This window comes from Typopeltis vanoorti, chromosome 5 (genome assembly GCF_054136105.1).
Source record: "Typopeltis vanoorti isolate ZY-2024b chromosome 5, IOZ_Tvanoo_1.0, whole genome shotgun sequence".
In the NCBI taxonomy this organism is placed as follows: domain Eukaryota; kingdom Metazoa; phylum Arthropoda; class Arachnida; order Uropygi; family Thelyphonidae; genus Typopeltis; species Typopeltis vanoorti.
In genome coordinates this window covers 73,959,624-73,979,632 of record NC_143553.1, presented here as the reverse complement: position 1 = coordinate 73,979,632, position 20,009 = coordinate 73,959,624, and the positions used below count along the sequence as shown (strand labels likewise).

Here is a 20,009-nt window from a genome sequence, read left to right as displayed (position 1 = left end):
ATGTTGCACATCTACGGAGCAGTTCGTCAAGTACTTTTTTCTAAAACTGGGTTGAGGATTAAAAAAAGAGAGAGAAGAACTAATGCACCCTCTCTTTTCAACTCAACTTATTAATTTTTTTTTTAAGTTCCTTCGTACTACAACTGCAAGAATATCATGACATTTGCCCTTCGACTGGGAAAAAAATCCGGTTGGTTCGAATCCCATCTAGGATGTGAAAAAGCTTTATTGGGCTTCTCAAATGGAAGAGAGTTAGATGGTCTCATACGAAGGATTTCGGGAAACAGACAAACCAACCAGAAGAACATGAATTAAGAGACAACACAATGGTCACATCACAGTCTTCGTTTCTTCGATCATACTTCCAACCATCCGACGGCTGCACAAAACACTGAATGGTGCAAAACAAAAGCGATACAAAACTAGCGAACACTAAATACTATAAGTTTAGAATTGTCTGAAGAAAAGAAAGTTAGGCAAAACAGAGTTACCACAACATGCTAGAGTCGGAGGATAGCTGCTGGGCTGAAAACATTGTCCAACTAGGACAAAGTAACTTCTTTTATTTTGGATGGAGTTTTTTCTCGTAGCGTTTTCAACGTATATAATAAAATAATAAATTATTTCACTACCCAGCTACTTAAAAATTATTTTTAAAGAAAATAAACATTTCTTCTCAAAGTAATGTGAATAGAAACGTTCATAGAATTTAGTCATCTTCAAATTACGCTTTTCGAGTATATTTTTGTAAAATGGTTTATGGGAAGGCATAAGAAAATCTCTATGTCAATCAACGTCTTAACCTTGGCGAGCCTCGTTTAGTTACATACAAAGAAGCTTTCCGTTCCCGCTCCAATTCACTGCGTTTCTAGATAAAACTGAAATCAATCTGTCAACTATTTTCATATCGGTAATCTACAGAAAATGCGTAATGAAAGGGACTGCTGTATGCGATATTTCAAAAATAACTAAATAATAATAATAAGAAGAAATATAACAAAAATGCTTTTAATTGCAAAAGGATGAATATCACTAGTACACCGAAACGTAGAAATGGGATAAGGGATAAACAATTCAAAATAAGTGTCAAAACTGATGTTAAGGTACTTACTTGACAGTATTTAGAGTACGGAAAAAGTATCAGCAAGGCACAGTGTTCGAGTTTTGTGGCGGATCACTTAATGTCACTGTCTGATTTCATAAAACGTTTACTGAAAAACGGAGGATATCCTTCATGAATAGACAACACGTGAAATACGCAAAAAAGTGAGGGGGAATCCCTCATTAATAAGTAAGATAGAAATTCCAAACAAGAGATGAAGTAAAAGTGAACGCAAACCGACACCAAATCACGTGTGTATAAGAGTTAGAGCGGAAATACGGCCCCAAGCGACGTCAATTGCACGTGGCTGACGCCTAACAGGAAACCCTATAATTACCGGCTGTCTAGTTTTCTTTTTCCTTCACCACAAACCTAATCAACAACCTCCCCCCTGAGTATAAAATTACACAGAAAACAATCATAAGTGTTAACCCAATGACCCACTGGGACAGCCTTCGCTGATTTAACAAGCTCAATAATATTCGTTAGAGGCACTAAACAGGTTGAACAATATAACATAAAAAAAAGGGGGGGGGGTCTTTATCTTCAGATAAAATATAGATCGCATATATTCGAATAAAGGCCACTAATGGAATTCAGAATCCTAAAATCAGAGTGAAACAGTTCAAGTTCAACAATCTATGATACTGCAATACGATGTGAGCATCTCGTATGCTTTACACTTCGAGTATCAGCACGGCTAGGGATAATCCAAATTTGTATATTCTTTCCCGGTTACTTCATATTCAGAGTTCTCTTTCGGTGTCCTTTTCTTGACATTTCAGCAAATCTTTGAAGCCTTTATGACATGTCAGACTAATGTTGTCATAAGACTTTCAGCTTGCGTAAACTCTTATTGTCATTGCTAATGGTCGAACAGTGAGCGTTTGCCCGCATAATGCTTTGGAATTTGATGGGAATGTTCTCACTGGCCAGGATGAGTTCGTGTTTTTTTTTTGTTTTTTTTAATCGTGACAATAACAATAAAAACAAATGATAGTAATGATGATAACTAATGACGCCAGGTTATCGATAAAAATTGAACCGAGAGGTAATGTGGTTTTCATGAAAATCGAGCCAACATGTAAACATTTACAAAACAGATGGAAAACATGGCCAATAGGTGCCACAATAAGAATAACTAAGAGGAGATGGCAGAGTTCGTAAGTACAACATAAAAAAGTAAGTTGACAATATCATATGTCTAAAATATTATTTTGACTTCCATTTATCTAGGTTGTACGTAAATTACTTAGATCGGCAACTTGGCTATCATGTATATACAGTATTAATTACTGTAAGGATTAGTTTACACTCTTCAGAGATTTCAATTTTAAATAGACTGTTAATCTTGTAAATCTGGAGATAAGAATGTAATGTGAGTTTAGTCCTCACCTCACACACACACATATATATATATAAAAGAATTAATCTGAAGAATTTGAATTATCTTTGTTTCTTCCTGGTGGCAGAAACACAGAATACCATGTTTAACGCATGTTTTAAACTTGTATTAGTAATATGTGAGATTTAAGTAGTGAATAAAAGAATCAAAAAGGCTTGAAACTTGGCATCAAAAAACCATAAGATGGAAATATAATAAATATACATCTTTATAACTAAGCAGTGAAACGAAAATCAAAACACTAACAAAATATAAATATAAGCTGCCGGATATCCTGTTTCTTTAGTGCAATACCAAGACAGTTTATGCCGAACAGTGTTTAAGTTCTCAATCACTTTCGAAACTATTCCAGTTATAAAGAAAATTGATATAAAAATATGGATATTCATTATTTTTTCTTATAATAATTTTTAATGACCAAGTTGAATTTTTTTCGCTCCTTTCTTCAATGTTAGAAACTTTTTAACCGTAATATATTTTTTAAACCATTCGCAGATGTACACACACACACACACACACAATGAATCAATCAATCGTGGACTGCATTTTGAGAATTATAATTTACCCTCAAGTTTTTAACCGAAACGTACGAATGAATCAACAAATACACTTCCTGGATGAATCACACTTAACTCTGTTTTAAAATTGTCATAACTCTAATCGGTTTTCTACCCACCCTCCTCCATGCAGACTTCCGCGCGGACCAAGAAGGGTTTCGGTACAAAAGAAACACGATTTGTAATATAAATAAATCGTATTTTTGATGTTAGTTTTAGAAATCGGTTACTGAGAATTCCAAGTTCTCGATTTTTTTTATTTTTCATTTAACACGTGGTTGATCGGTACATTAACGAAGAGCCTACCACAACTCACTCACTGATAAAATTATTCTTCCGAATATCACTTCCGAAGATGTATCCATTATAAAGTTACAGTAACCAAGATATTCGGAGTTACCAGAAACACACATCAAAATGTGACTCATACTCTTATACCAGTGATTGATTGCTTTTCCCAGGAAGATATTAATCTCTATTACCTAAAATTTTTGACCGCTTATCCCAGTTATCAAGCCTTATAAAATTTCTCTATATAAGTTACTCTTCAATTATATAATAAAGGCTTACGTGTCGTCCAAGAAAGCGAGGCCAAAATACTCTTTCTCCTTCAGACTGAAATGGGATGCCACCATATCTAGCAGTTCTCCAGCGTACAGTTTTGGCTGAAACGAGATAAAAATTCTTTCATTCCAGGAAATTCTAAAAACATTTTTATATTTCAATAACTATTCTACTTTATCTAAACATGACAACTAGGTTTTCGGTTCAAAATGTGAAATGATTCGTTCGTCTAAACCTGAACTCTTAAATGAATCACAATGATCCATTTATGAGAGCCTAAATTTCTCTAAGAATCGTGCATGACAGTCAGTTTTATTTCAATGTGCTCAGGTTTGTCCATCGAAAATCAAAGAATAATATGGAAAATAAGCATTAATTTATTAATAAATTTACTAAATTAAAAATAAAGAAATACCAACCTTTCCCAAAAGAAAGCTCCAGTATAACTTAAGAGCCGAACCGTACTTCGGATACACAATATTCATTTATCAATCATATCCCTTCCCTACCTTTCTACGGACTGAGAGATCACCAAAAAAGCAAATAACAAATTTGAAAAGTCAAATAAATCGAGAACAAGAAGAAATAACTTCAAATTGTTTTCATGGCTAGATACTAAAACTAATGCAGAAGAACTTATACACTGAAATCCACCCTTTCTGTTTATAATAGTACAATATATATATATATATATATATATATATATATATATATATATATATACATGAAAAAAAATTACGAAGCAGTTTTATATCTCAAGACAGCCCAGATAGACTAAAGCTCAAAATTGTTATGCTAATAAGATAATTCCATGTGTTCCATTATTAGGACGTCTGAGGTAGGGGGAGGAGACAAAAATCAGGTCGAGTTATCCCAGATCGTGTACAACCTAGGGTTCATTGTACGGTACAGGACAGTATTTTCAACATTCAAAATCATGCGGACCCATTGATCTTTCTAAAATTAGTTCGGAGAGAAAACTAGACAACAGCTTTGAAGTGCCGCTTTCTGCCTGTTTACGGCTAACCAATAAAAAATGATACACACAGTATACTTTTGACAGCCGAATAGATTCGTTTTACTTTGGGCGTGTGTGTGAAAGACAGTTTGCTTGAAACCTTGGTTTTTAGTATCTCTTAGAAATAAACCAATTAACTCTGCGCACAAATTTTCGCTAACTAGCTGTGAAGGTTACGTGTGCAGGCTGATGAAGTAATAACCTGTTAAATCCCACAAGCACTTTTACTTCCGTACTTGATGAAGAAAAAAGTCGAAAATTATAATATCATCAGAATTTTTAAGAAAATCATAATGGACTTACGGTTACGTATATACTGTATTATGTTTTGTCAATACTGAAAATAGTATATTATTGGAGAGACAATGATATTATTACCAGCTGAATAAAATTATTAGCATGATGGGTCCAGTATACCTCAAAAACTGTATTTAGCAATAATTCCGTATCGAAAAGAATTGTTGAGGGTAAGGAAATACTGAAAATCAATAACTATCCACGTAACTATCGAAAACTTAACTAGTTTTCGATAGTAATTTATACTAATGCTTATTGTAATAATTAAGCATTGTACTAGTTAATGCATCATATAATAGGTGTGTTACTTGCTTATGAGTGCTTTGTAACGAACGTATCAGGTGAGGAGGGAGAGAGATAGAATTAGTCTACAAATTCAATATCTCAGCAATTATGACAATATGCAGAGTAGTTTTTACAGATATGGTTAGTTGTTAGCAGGGACGTGAATGTAATCTTCTCCGCATCCCAAACTCTCAACGAGCCTCCTTGACAGTTTTCGATCACATTGAAGGGAGGTGCAACTTCCCCATACGGTTGCTGAAAACAGTGAGACGTGCTAGCCACTGTACACACTAATCGGTACTAATAATAAAATGAAAGATTTATTCATTATTTCTATTTATTTATTTTATTTATCTATTATTTAATTTTTTTAAAGCAGAATTTGAGCAGTCACCCTCTTGCGGAAGTTTATGGGCTTAGCAAACGAGAGAGAACGCAACCATTTACTTTTTTGTTTGCAAATATTGTAAAAAAAAAAAAGCAAAGATCTTTTAGTGTAATACGTAATTATGCATTGATGTTGAGATCGTGGAAGACCCTTCAGTAAAGTTGAGAGAAATCAATATGAAATTCGAAGAGAGGAAAGAGATAATATTATTACAGCAAATGAATTTTTGCTTGAAAATAACCACCACCGAGAAACTTATACCACTTTCGGTAACCACGGCAACTGCCACACAAGTAGATTTTCGGATTTCCGCTTGCTCATTCAAGGTTCCCCCCCCGGGGGGGGGGGGGGTGCAAGGTACAAGTTGGAAACGAAAAGCAAGCTAAATTGCTTTATATCTTACAAGCTTGGCCAAGAATGATTTTTACGAAAAAGGACATTAGTGTCCGAATGGATTATTAAACCATTTGAAGCTCATCGAAAAGTACAGGATTTTACTGATCTTCAAAATCAATTTGAGACCAGAGCAGGTTTTTCCCAAACTGTGAGATGTGCTCTCTCTCTATCTGCGGGAGGAGGGAGAAGTAAAGCCTAAATAGCTTCAATCCTACAGCTTGTCGCGGCACGATATACATTACAAGCAGCGAAAAAGACTCCAAAGGGTCTTTTTTTTAGACGATGAACTGTAAATAAATATTGATTTAAATTAAATCAATATTTATTTACATTTTTTAAATGTCACAATTCAACTTATATGTCATAAATTGCGAGGTGTAAGCATATTACCCCTGCTATAAAGTTTATATATCAAAAACTTGGTGCACGTAATTGTTCATCAAGTTTTGCATTAGCTCCTCTTTCGAACGTAATGCTATTAATATTTGCCATTCTATTAATGAATATCAATCGCAACCCTATAAGTGACTTTGTAAGTGAAGACCATCTCGATTTAAAATGAAAATTCTGAGCCAAAAAGAAAGCTTAAATAGTAATATTTTAAATGAAGTAAATACCAACTGTGATTATTTTCACGTTTATTATATTATTTGTCTCAATCTTAGTCTGAAGACGTTTCGATTTTTTTTTAAAATAAATTTATGTAAAAGTTATTTTTACATAAATTTATGCCGGCCGATATTCGTCCCACCCGGTAGGGTGGGACGAATGGGTAACGTATTCCCTCTCCAGCAGACTACAGATTCGAGTAACGCCACAACTCTAATGTTTGTGATTGTTTTTAGGTGGGAGATGAATTACATCACTGCTATGAGACTACCGCTACGTTTATTGGAGGCTTGAAGTGGTTTGGGAAACATGTTCCTTGCAGCAGGGAGTTCGGACTAGGCACAAAAATAAATTAGCAACAAAAATAAGGAAAAATATCTTTAGCCAGTCCACGGTACTCGTGTACGATAGGTTTATAACCTTTCTTGGGTAAGAGTGACATAAAAAAAATCCTTATAATGGTTTGCAAAAAAAAAAAAAAAGTATTTAATGAAAAAAGGGGAAGGGATACAATGAAAACGTTTATGAGATGGGGACATCGTTAAATAAAATTGGGGAACCACTGAACTACAGCATGGTTCAAGCAGAGGTTACGAAGAATTTGCTTCAACCAACAAAATAAATACCTCCACGGTTGCTAATAAACAAATGATCCAATTCCAATGCAAAACTTGACAGAAAATAGTCTCGAATATTTCAGTGCAACTAATAACTGGCTGCAAACAACAGCGGAAGAGACAGAAGTAACTGAAGACTTCGAGAAATACATCGAGACCTTTGTGGGTCACACAACTTCGGGTTCTATGTGAAACTGCACTAGATTTCTTTTAATATTTACTATAATGATGTTCACTTTTCCCAGCTTATCGACAATACTGTTATCTTATCAGGCCTACTTTAGTGAAATGTGTTTTTGTTTAGTTCTGATGAAGAAAAATTCTTGTTTTTCAAGTATGCTGTTTCACACGCCTATTCCATTAGTACTTTTGTCCCTTTTCCATCGTGGTACCATTATTTAGTGCTCCAACTAAGAAAACGAATTTCGTCATAACCGATGCAATTAGCAACAATTAAAGCTCTTAATTATTATCTGACTTTAAAACTCTATAGATCATATCATACATTTGGTTATTAAACACAACTGTGTGCTGTTAATCTAAATTCAGATCCTTGACTTGTTAAGTTTTTAATGCCATCTCCCCACTAACTTGAAGTTGGACGGTCCTGTTATGGATCAATAAAACAGTTTGCCTGCTAGAGCCGTCCGTCCACTGCTTGTGGCTAGAAAAAAATAATAAAACATTTTTTTTTTTTTTTTTTTTTTAAATTTAGCAAGTAAAAGCATGACTAGCAACAGTGGACTAAGGAAAGGGAGAGATTTATTTTGCATCTGTTGTGAAATTCCATGCAGAATAGGTGAAATTGCAGAAAAGACGATTTTGGTAATAAGTCTCTTGGTATATTTACGAGGAGGCGCCAGAGTTCACAACAAACAAAAGAAACTAAGAAATTGTGAATGTCAGCTTTCAATGCACATATACAGAGTTAAGTGGATCACGAATAGATACTTCTAATCTATACATCAGTGATTCAAGCTTTTCCATAATCAATAATGTTTAACTATTGATCTCCTTTCCGTTTTCCAGTGGGACCAGGATAATTTAGTGCATTTCAACATAATCGAAACGCAGTCTTGTCTTATTTCTCATAAGAAAAATCTAACTACACACACATTCTTATTAATATCCCGAGGCAAGATCAGACTTCTCTTCCGGGATGACTTACACTTCTAGCCCCCCCCCCAAAAAAAAAAACGATTCGTATTTAGAGCCTCCTTAGCACAACTCTATATAAATCTCAAACAAGCCCAACCATAGAATCCTCTTCACGCGTTCTCTTCGAATGACTGACACTATTCAGAAGAGGGTATCTGCTTAATAGATTATTCCTTTCACCAAGATGTTCTATTTCCGCATTATGTATGCGTTTTGTATAAGTATTTTCATGAGTGCTTCTCCGCCGGCAACTAGCCTCCGTGATTCCACTTTCCTCTAAACAATAATAATAATTAAATAAATAAAAATAAATAAATAAATAAAAAAAGGGGGGGGGGAGCAGCAGCTGACCAACATCCCTATACTGTTCAGCTTCAAACTTGGAACAGCCTTCCATACTATTTTCTCCAACGAGTACGATATCTAGCTGTTTAAGAAACGTATTTATATAATAACAGATTACGTCTTTTTAAATCCTTAATTCTGCGATTGATTTATTATAGTTCCGGTTCGGTACTATTCGACATCGAAAGAAGAAACGCAGTGAAAGTTTCCAGTTTCATTAGACGCACACCTGAGATCAGACCTAATCAATTTTTAATACTCATCATTACATTCTTGATATGTACCTTCAAGGGATGTACAGGATACTATGACAGCATAACGTGATTAAGTTTACTGTAGAGTATTAAATAACAGTATTAAATAATTTAATAGTGTAGAGCAGCATTACATGAATAACGAACGGTTAAATTTTTTTATATTTTTATGAAAAATTTTATATTTTTATGAAAAATTTATGAAAAATAAAATATTAAAAATCCTCCTTTCTTTAAAAATTAACAATAACATGGACGTTTTTTCACTTGGCTATGCTACCAATTATATATTTGGTTTAATCTTTTATCAGTGTAAGCAAACAAAGTTTGCGCCTGAAGTATTTTCAGGACTGGGGAAACTCTTGGTTAGGTGGTATTAGTTCTCATCACTTGTCTTAGTATCTCCCATAACGCAAAGCACATCTCCTTGTGGACATGTATAATGCTATGCATTAAGGGAAGGGCCACCACCCAGATCGATTTCGACCTTTATTGAGATCTCATCAGTGGGAGCCGGACCCAGAGGTGGTGATACTAAGGTGGAAGTAATGCAGAAGTCATATCACCATATACCAGTTGCCGAAAGGTGTCAACACCTTATTAAAATCCTCTGGATTAGAGATAATTGATGAAGTTTTTTCACTTGGCTATGCTACCAATTTGGTATATGGTGATATGACTTCTGCATTACTTCCACCTTAGTATCACCACCTCTGGGTCTGGCTCCCACTGATGAGACCTCAATAAAGGTTGAAACCAGTCTGGGTAGTGGCCCTTCCCTGAATGCATAGCATTATACATGTCAGCAAGTAGATGTGCTTTTGCATTATGGGAGATACTAAGGCAAGTGATGAGAACTTACTCCACCTTTACCACGAGTTGCCCCAGTCCTGAAAATACTTCAGGCGCAAACTTTGTTTGCTTACACTTGGATAAAGGATTAAACCAAATATACAATTGTTAACAATAACTTGTTTCACCATCTTTTTCTCATCGAGCAGGAGTTGGCAAATCGTGTTGATTTTCAAATATCTTGTTTGTTCAACCCATATGTTTCTCGGAAAGCTTAAAATCGCGATCGAGTCTTATCTCGCGTTGATTTCTATTCCTTCCTGGAAAAAACTAACAGCAACATGGCAGTGTTGATGTTAGTACGCATTGTTGCTTTAGAAAGTTAGTGTGTAGCGTTGAGGATTTAGTAAAAGGTGCATCAATCGACGTAATCCGTATCTTGCGCACACCGAAGGTGTAATAAGTGGTACTGAAAATGTTGGTTTTGGTGGCACAAGTATTAAAAAAAAAAAAAGAAGTTCAGATCCGCTGTCTGTTGTATAGTATTAAAATAGTGTACTGGTTTTAATTCTCAACAGCATTATTTGTTTGGAAAGAGGAGCTAAACTCGATTATTAATTGAAACCGAAAACAGATAAGCCATTCAGGAGAGATATGTGATATTAATAGTACGTTCACTCACAGAAAAACGGTGTGGAGTTTTTATCCTCCAACTTTCTTGTTGTCAAGGTAATAGTGTACCATAATATTCGTTAACAGTGGTTGCGTATCCTCCTGTTAACTTCTAACAAAGAACGAGGATATATAGTCGGAAGAAGAAATGCTGAACAGGCTCGATTGCAGTCAGAACACAGGAATTTGTTTTACAAGGATTTTTTTTTTTTTTTTTTTTTACAATTAATTCCACAGTTAATAGTTTCGTAATTTAGGTAAGTCAATTTTTTTATTTTACTGTCAGAAGAAACTTTTTTAACCCTACGACTTCGGAAAATCAGTCAAAAGTTTATATCAATGCATACAAATACAGTTAGGGCTAGCGACAGCGCTTTTCGCCCGCCACTCGGCTTTCTTAGCCTACCGACTTTCAAAAGTTTCGGTTGGAGGGGGGGGGGGGGGGCTGCATTTTCGAAGACATAAATGGTAACAAAAAGGAATCAAGAAACTATACCTCAGCCATATCATCATATCTAAAAATAGGATATAAGTACAAGACAATCAACAGTATATCTAAATATGATGATGGAAATGCCGACACGTTGTGTAGCGCTCCTAAAAACAATCCACAATACAGCAATCACGAACGTGAAGGCCCTTCGTGCATCAAATTTTATCGTAATATCAGAAAACTTCTATCAAAATATATTCACTTCATCCCGCACCATGTTACTTTTCTAATCCATCAAACTTCAGTACTGCTTAAAACTATATTAAATGCCAGTTAGGAACAGGTTAATGATGAAGTAAGTTTATGAAAGCACTGTGTTATCTAAAATTAATAACGCTATCGCCAAAAGGAATGCCTTACTTTGATAAGAATGTCCAAACGTCGGTCATCCAGTAAAACCACCTGGCTTAGGCGGCCATCAGTCATCTGCAAAGATAAGAGAAAATTAGTACATGTTGCTGCTAATGAAAACAAACTGAACTATGCACACGATCTTTCTACTACTTTTTATATGTAAATATTCCGACATTATTTTAGAAGTATGAAACGAGAATAAAAAAAACAGAGAAAGCTGGCAGGAGAAATTATTACTACAACGTAAATAAATTTCGTTTGGAATGTTTACTTTAGCAACGACTGCAAAGCGTTAATATAGGTGCTAAAGGCTCGGGCAGTTGCCGAGTCAGGACCTTGTACTGGAAAATAATAAATCGATGTGGTATTTATTTCCCACGTTACTGAAAACCATTACAAAGTACCGAATTAATACGTTTTCTAACGTATTTCTAATACGTAATTCTAATGTTTGTTAGAAAAAGACAGCATTATTATTCTTATTATACACTGGTGTCCAAAACCGAGGATGAACACTATTTCTGAAGATTATAACCGCAAATTCAAACGAATAAGCTTGTGGCAATTTCTATAACTGAGGATTTCGAGTAGAAAGCGGGTACACATTCAAAATTTCGAATTGCGCGCAAAGGGATCACCTAGTAGCACTCAACAGGATAAAAGGCAACAGGTTGCGCTAAGCGAATTGTGTTTGAAGGAACTTCTTTTCTCGAAGAAATAAAGTTGCAAACTTGAATATCTTGCAATGTCTCGAAGACATCATCTAGATGATTTCACGCGGGGAAGAATTATTGAAAGCTTGAAGAAGGCAGCAGAATTACTGATATTGCCAGAGAGGCTGGAATCTCACATAACGTTATATCCAGACTCTCGGAAGCGTTTCAAACAAATAGAACGTGTGTTCCAGACGTTTGCTAAAAGGTCGCACCCCCCCCCCTACTCTACCGCAGAGCATAAAGACAGATTTTTGGTTATAACAGCAGAATGTAATCGAAACACCACGGCAGGTCAGCTCCATTCAGGCACTTCTTCAAGTGTCTGAAGAAGGAGGAAGTTGGCAACATGTCGCGTAATTTTTTTCTTTCTTTTGCTGCTCTGGATTTATGGTAATTCAAGACAGTCCAGTTCTTAATGTCTTCAAACTACGTTCTCCTGGTTCTACCTTTCCCTCTTTTTCCGTCCTGTCCCCTTCTAATATTAATTTTTGAAATTCTTGTCTAATTAGATGTCCAAATTATTTGTTTTCGTTCTTCAATGATTTTCATTAATGTTCTTTTCATTTTTGCTTTCTTTAAAACATCTTCATTTTTCATTTTCTCTGTCTATGATATTTTCAACATTCTTCTGATGGTCCACGTTTCGAAAGATTCTAATTTTTTTTTTCTCTGCTTCTTTATTTAGAGTTCAAGTTTCACTGTGGTAGAAAAGCCTTGACCAAATATAGCACTTTATTCATATTTTTCATGTGTCTATGTTAATGTCTCTAGATGTTAGAATCGTTTTCATATCAAAGGCTTGTCTTGATATCTCTATTCTTCTTTTTATTTCTTTGAGGGAATTTCCTTCATCTGTAAACATTTGTCCCAAATATATAAAAGACTGAACCTGCTCAATTTTTCTTTTAGTTACCAGTTATATTTAGCCTTTCAAGCACAGGTACACGGATATCTCGACAAACTGGGCAAGATGTCTGCGACAAGTAGGCCTATGCGCCCGAAGGCTGTGTCAATTTATTCACAGCTCATCGCAGAGCAGGTTTTCAGCGGTGTTGTATCCACAAAAATTGGACAAGACACTAATGGGCTAATGTACACTTTACAGATGAGAGTCGTTTTAGTGTTTCCTCCGATTCTAGGCGACACTTGATCTCGCGTGAAAGTGGTACTGCTTACCATCGCGAGAATGTTCTTGAAAGGGATAGATACGGCGGTGCTGGGGTAATCTTATGGTGAAGTATTATGCTTAATGGACGTATCGAGATGGAAAAGGGGACTATGACTGGTGAACGATATTGCTACGGAGTTCTTCAACGTCATGTTGGATTGTTCCGTGATGCTGTAGGCGAATAATTCATTTTTAATGATGACAATACCACACTACATCGTAAAATGCATTGCAATTTATACGAAATTTATAACACCTTTCTTATGTATTATAATTTATTAATATTGTAATATTAATATTATAATAACACACACACAGACGTAGTGTTTTCACTCCTGCTTTAGCTAATTTGAAGAATCGGGTGATCTTTGTAACTTTATTACAACAATCAAAACGTTCAAATTATTACCTTGCACAAATGCTATCGAGTGCTGTTCATTCCCTATAAAATATATTTGGATTTTTATTACGATCACATAAAAAGTATAATTTTCTCTATTTTAAAAGTGTATGTTCTTGACTATTTTAGAATCAAAATAAATAACATAAAGTGAGATCTAGTTTTGCTCCAACAGTAGCTTGATGGAATCGCATATAATCAGATTGTTGCATTTTGTGAATGAGGCTATTCGGGAGTCAAGCGGAGATAAGGTGTAAATAGATTCTGTAAATTGAGTATGTTCTCAAGTCGGCTTGTCTCGTATTAAAAGGAAGGAAGGGGGGGGGGGGGGAGTTTATCATATGAGTGTGCCTGAGTTTGCCTCTGGGATGAAAAAGACTAGACATTGACGAAAATTGAACAAGGACTTTCCATCGGGGATGTACCTTTATTCTGAATATATCACGAAGGCGTCTAACTGTGAAAAAGGTACAATGCGGACAATGTTTGTTTTGCATGAATGAAACCCGTATCCGCTATCTGGAAATTTCATCTGGATTCGAACACTCTCTTTCAAAATAAAAGTGCAAGTGCCGTTCGGATGGCGCCATATTGCCACAGTGGCAATAGAAGAAACGTGTTAGAGAAGAAGCGTGTTTTGTGGCATATTTTTAATTGCCGAAATAAATGTATTTATGTACGTGTCTCTGTGTAATCTTATATAGTTTGTAACCGAATGAACTGTTGCTCCTGGGTTACACATATCGTACCTTATACTTTTGAAAATGTAATCCGAAGTGTGGAGAGAAAAAAATCTGAAAGAGAGGGGGAGAATCAGTTGATACAAATCAATGCCGAAAGTAATCTGATGAGCAAACAGACACATCCTTGGTTTAAAGATCAAGTATCAAACTGTTCGTTCGAACTAAGAGATATAAGAGCACAGAATAATACAGACTGGTTCGAGGTCTCTTTGGACTTAAGTAATAACCTACATCAACAATTACGTTTGCCTAATTATGAAAAAGCACTTATTCTGAAATCAGTCATGAATTACTGATCCATGTTCATTTCCTCAACAAAAGGATGCTATCCCTCCCCCAAGTATAATCTTCAAAAAGAAAAAAAAAAAAAGTGTGTAAACATGAGGTGACGGACTTTCCAGTTTAATGATCCATTTTACTGCGATCAATAATTTAATGTCCATTATTCTTTTACTTATATTACGGTGAATTCCTCTACAGTGTTTTAAACAGTCGTAAACACGAATTAACCTGACTTTAGTGAGCTATAAAAATTTCGAAATTGCCAAAGGAAATTTCTATTTGTTACGTATGACGTTTCCCGCTTTAGCTACAATTTTTTGCTAATTCATGCTTAAAAATTAGTAGTGTAACTTTTCACATCCCGACATGCAATGCGAGAAATACTATTCATTTATATATTACTGTTTGGAATTAAGATACAGAAAGACACCAAACTGATCGGTTTTAGCTGACATTCATACGTAACACTGATAGGATCGATCATTAGCGCCAGTCACTGTCTGTGAAACGCAGCATTCAAATCCCAGAAAGCAGTGACCATGACTCAATCCGCAAATCTATTCCTAAAACGTTTCTCTGTTTTACGGAAGAAACTGGCTGCAGATCACACACAAATGAACATAGCCAATTATTTTCCCCCTAATCTCGACGTCTATTTTTTCTTGTTGCTTTTATTCCGTAAAACAGATTGTCACTTCGGTTGAGATTCACTTGAATTTCTTCAAAGCAGCTAAGGAAGAAATTCAAGTGAATCCCAACCGAAGTAACAATCTGTTTTACGGAATGAAGGCAACAAGAAAAAATAGACATCGTGGAATATTCATATATCTGCCTGTTTCATTGCAAGAAGGATAAGCACATTCATACTAGAAAGAATTTTGCTTATTTGTTTCCCTGCCTTCTTTCTTGAGGAGAAACATTTTAGGAACTCTTTTGAATTAGTGAGAAAGCATCCTACAGTGTACAGAGTTAAGTTCTATAAATGGTCAGGTGAATTCACTGGTCGGTTTGAATGTTCGGGTCACTGAATCGAATAACAAGCTACAAAACGTTAAGAAAAATTTGTTTTCGGTCGAAGTTCTTTTCAAGGAGGGAAAGGAAACCTTGTGTCTAAACAAGTCATAACTAAATCCTTTTTCTACGAGTTTTTTCAATCATTTCAGGTTGCTTGAAGCACGTGTATGACTTCAGTAACACCAATGCTTCAATACAATAATCAAAGCCGGATTACTTAACAAAACTTTAAAATTATTTAGCATGTTTAGTAGCATGACTTTACGCACAAGCAAGAGCGGTGAAATTCTCGGAGAACAGCAAGGGAAAAATATAAATTTAAATGTAATTTAAATTAGATCACTTCTTCAATGTACAGCAGGGTTGGCCAAATGCGGGTATAAATTGCAGAATTTATGTAACTCACTAATCAAAAGTATACAAATGCAAGGAAAACGTCCCCAGTAATTGTTAGGAAAAAAAACTTAAAAATAATTACCCGCAGGGCCTGAGAATGTTGCTATATTTGAGAAACGACCACTACTTACACCATTTTCACGAACATGTGCATAATCTTCGGGCAGTCATTCAGAGGAAGACAAATGCTGTATATTTAAATCAACTTCAATACAATCAAATCGCAATCCTCTTGATTTTCCCCAGGGAATGAGACGAGATACTTCGTTGTCACAAAAACAGATACTTTCCTGTAACATTATTTAACAATGTTATAGGTATTTATAATATAATCCCTTTTGCAGTCCATAAACTTTCGCCAAGTTCAGGTTTCCACTGTAAGACAGTCCTGTTGACACAACTACCATATTTGCTAGCCTAGTTGGCCGAATGGATAGCGTATCCGCTCTCCTACCAAAAGGCTGCGGGTTCGAATCCCGCCGTTGGCATGGATGTTGCGATTGTCTGCGGAAATACCAGTAGTGGTCGGCGGTAGATGGGGTTGGTGTAGTTGCGGTCAGTTGGTGATTGAATGGTGGAGACGGAGTTGTAGAGCAGGTGCCCTCCTCTGATGAGTTCTTGGATTCCTTGGAGGTGTCAAATAATAATAATATTTACATAATAGGAATTGTTTGTTTCCTTATTTAAGGAGGTGAGTCGCTGTTTTGTAGTCGTTCGTGCACTTGTATTAAGCCATGCACTGCCCGTGTGGGAGAAAAGCATCTGCTGAATATCAAGACAAGCACTTCAAGACTGTACCATGAACTTGGCAGTGTTCGAACATTGGGCACAGAGTTAATGATGCCATGAATGTTAATGATACCAGTAGCCATTATGAATACGACAGTATTCACATCCTAGAAAACAGCAACAGTGGACACCAAAGAAATTTCGGCAGCAATTTTCTTTTCTAGAGAACTCAGTGATAGTATTTCTGTCGCTCGCTTTCGGATTTTCAAAGGTGAAACGCAGTCAGAAGCCCAGTCACTGTGCTGAAAAGGCGAAAATAAGCGGAACTATCACACTGACATCTTACCTTGAACCATTTTCACTGTTATATTTCAGATACTTCTGTGATTATAAGAACTGTGAAACTGCACATCAAAAAAAGTGGATAACTAATAAATGAGTGCAGGTTAGTTCACACTGCTAAGGGGGGGGGGGGGGGTTATTTCATAAAGTATCACTTTTCAGCACGCCTTTGCAAGTTGCGCTCCTCAATACCTTGCACAATTATTATTTTGATCAATATTTAAAGAATACTGATCAAAATAAGACTTGCAAACTGCCCTAAAAACACTTGATTCTGCTCAAACGCAAACTGCCCTAAAAATACTTGATTCTGCAGCAAATCGGATAACTGACAAACCCTCTTTAAGTGACTCGTTCCACTCCACTCTCAAAACAACAATCTGTGTCAGATTTTTACTATAGCAGACGCCTCAGAGGACACTCCCCAACTGCACTGGCATCCCGTCTTCATTTTTGTTACACGTTTCGAACCAGGTACCAACCATCCATATAGGAGAAGACTTCAAAACACACACGAACTAGCTTGTTTCCTCTGTTTCAATTTTCTAAAGTCTTCCTTTTCCAATATCCCCCCCCCCCCCCCAAGGATAACAACCCGTATTCAAATCCAATACATTCCTTCTGTAAACCTAACCTATAATCTAGTACTAAAACATGACTACAGATTCCATACAACTTTTCGTGTCTGGGACTGTGATAAAAACTAATGGTCTCCCACCCATACCGAATTTGCGTTTTACGTAATTTAGTGCTTGATTAGTTATTATATATATGATACTAAGAGAGAGAGAGACTAGCGACGATAAGACTCATGAGTGAAGGCATATCTCAACATACCTCATGGATGAATAAATTCAAACAAGATAAAACAGAAATTTTCATATTGATGGCCATCCAAACTTCTCTCTCATCCTTTGTAATAGAGATATCTGCAGAGAAGTCAACTCAATTACAATTATATATTTAGTCAAAAATCTCAGAAATGGTCTTGGAAGATCCTCTAGGATAGCAGTAATAATAGCTTTTTTCGTCTTGCAATCTTCTGACCTGAATCTTTAACCCTCTAATCCAGTTTTTATTTATTTATTTATTTTAGCGGTTCTATCTAATACAGATTAGTAATCATTTCATTTGCAAAACATCGGAAAAAACGTCAACACTAGAAACAAAAAGAGCAAGAAGTTATTTGTTTTTAATATAGAATCCACAAAAACTTGTAAACCAGTAAGTAGAACAATGGAAAATGGTATTTAAAAAAATTAGTTATTTTTTTCAATTTGTAAACATTGTTAGATCATATATAAAAACAAAACACTTCCAAGTAAACCGCTACATCAGGAAAATAATAATAATATTTATTTTTCCGGGTGCTAAATTGAAGTAACCATCTTCTAACGAATTTTAATAAAAAATGGTAAAAAAAAGTTTTAAAAAAAATTAAATAAATTTATATTGTTTAGTCTGCACAGAGGGGTATACCCGATATATAAAATTAATACATTGCGAATTTTACCTAAATTTTAATAAAAATTTCAAATAAAAAGTGAATTCTTATTTTATAATATAAGGTAAAACTGGAATAAGCGCTTCCCCTAAATATTCCCAGGTGCTATTTGTGACAGAATTATTCAGCAGACATGCACTCCGTCAATGTCAAGTTCCTTTAAGATGCGTTATAATTATAACAAATAATTACGCGCGCACACACTAATATAAAGACAGCAATCAACTGCATTTAGCTGAATTTTAACATCTGAGAAAGACTAAGAGGCTGTTGCCATGATTAATGATTTCCAATCACTGCACAGGACCTCTGGGACTGCCCTGCTTAAATAATCACACGAATACTGTCGTTCCCTTTGGTGTGAAACACAGGCATTAATTATCCCTTTCATAAATATATCAACTATCTACGAATGGTAGGACGTTTCCTTTCTTGGAAAGAATTCCGTAAATTAGTATGCGACCTTTCAACGCTGATACTATTTCAATGCCGTTTCCAAAAATAGAAATATTCCCACAGAAAACTCACCTGAGACAAAGTGCTTTGTCCAAGAATATCTCAAACCCGCTGAAATGGCAATTTGTGGCATTTCAGCAGATAGGCATTAGATGGGCAGAAATAAGCCATTCCTTCAAAATAAAAATGGCAGTTGTGCTAGCAGAGAACTATTTTCCAAAACTAAGAGAGATAAATAAATAGTAAATAAATTAAACTAAAAAAGAAACGGGTAATATGCCAATGGTAGTGGTGTTTGCATCAAAAGAAGACCACTTGGATATGATCCAATAATAGCAATAATTTCCTTATATACGCGTTGAATAGTTCGTTTCTTCTGCAGTCCACTGTCGCCTTTGCTGAAAGAAAATTTTTCAGGTTCCAGTTTATCGAACAACTCTACCTCAGAATTTGCAGGTAGGTATGACTTATAGAATTTTAAGAGAGAATAAAGGTCATAAAATAGGTGAGAGTTATATTTTTTTATTGTTTATTTTTGATAAAAATTATCCTTATCTGTAAATATTTGAATACGATAGAAAATGACTTTTTTTATGTATATAAATTATATAATATTACGTAAATTTATATGGTCTCCACATTAGTGCGCCTCTTTCACTAGACTTTTCGTTTCCTGCCCTTAAACGCTTTCATTGGAATGCCCGCAGAGTTCTTCCCACAATTAACTAATTCGCGTGGCATAACTACCATAATCACAAAACCTCCTGCGCATCGGCTTTCCCGGTATGGCAATTATATCAACTGAGATTTATCATTCGCGATTTTAAAATCGGGAATGATACTTTATATGTCATCGTGTAATGTGCAGAATTTGCATTATTTGCACAGAAATATAAAGAGAAATAAATGAAGAAAAGGGTCACAAAAAAAAAAAAAAAGTCTGTGTACAGGAA

At 35.4% G+C, this 20,009-nt stretch overlaps 1 protein-coding gene across 4 annotated transcripts in view; it reads right to left on the bottom strand.

Moving 5' to 3' along the window:
- Positions 1 to 20,009, bottom strand: part of LOC150106534 (uncharacterized) — a 355,589-nt gene that overhangs the window by 220,116 nt on the left and 115,464 nt on the right. For all 4 annotated transcript variants that reach the window (XM_090393178.1, XM_090393180.1, XM_090393177.1 and 1 more), the window contains exons 2-3: positions 11,313 to 11,378; positions 3,635 to 3,729 (exon numbers count right to left, since the gene is read on the bottom strand). In XM_090393178.1, the coding sequence (XP_090249304.1) occupies positions 3,635 to 3,729; positions 11,313 to 11,378 (161 nt within the window). The remainder of the gene's footprint in view (positions 1 to 3,634; positions 3,730 to 11,312; positions 11,379 to 20,009) is intronic.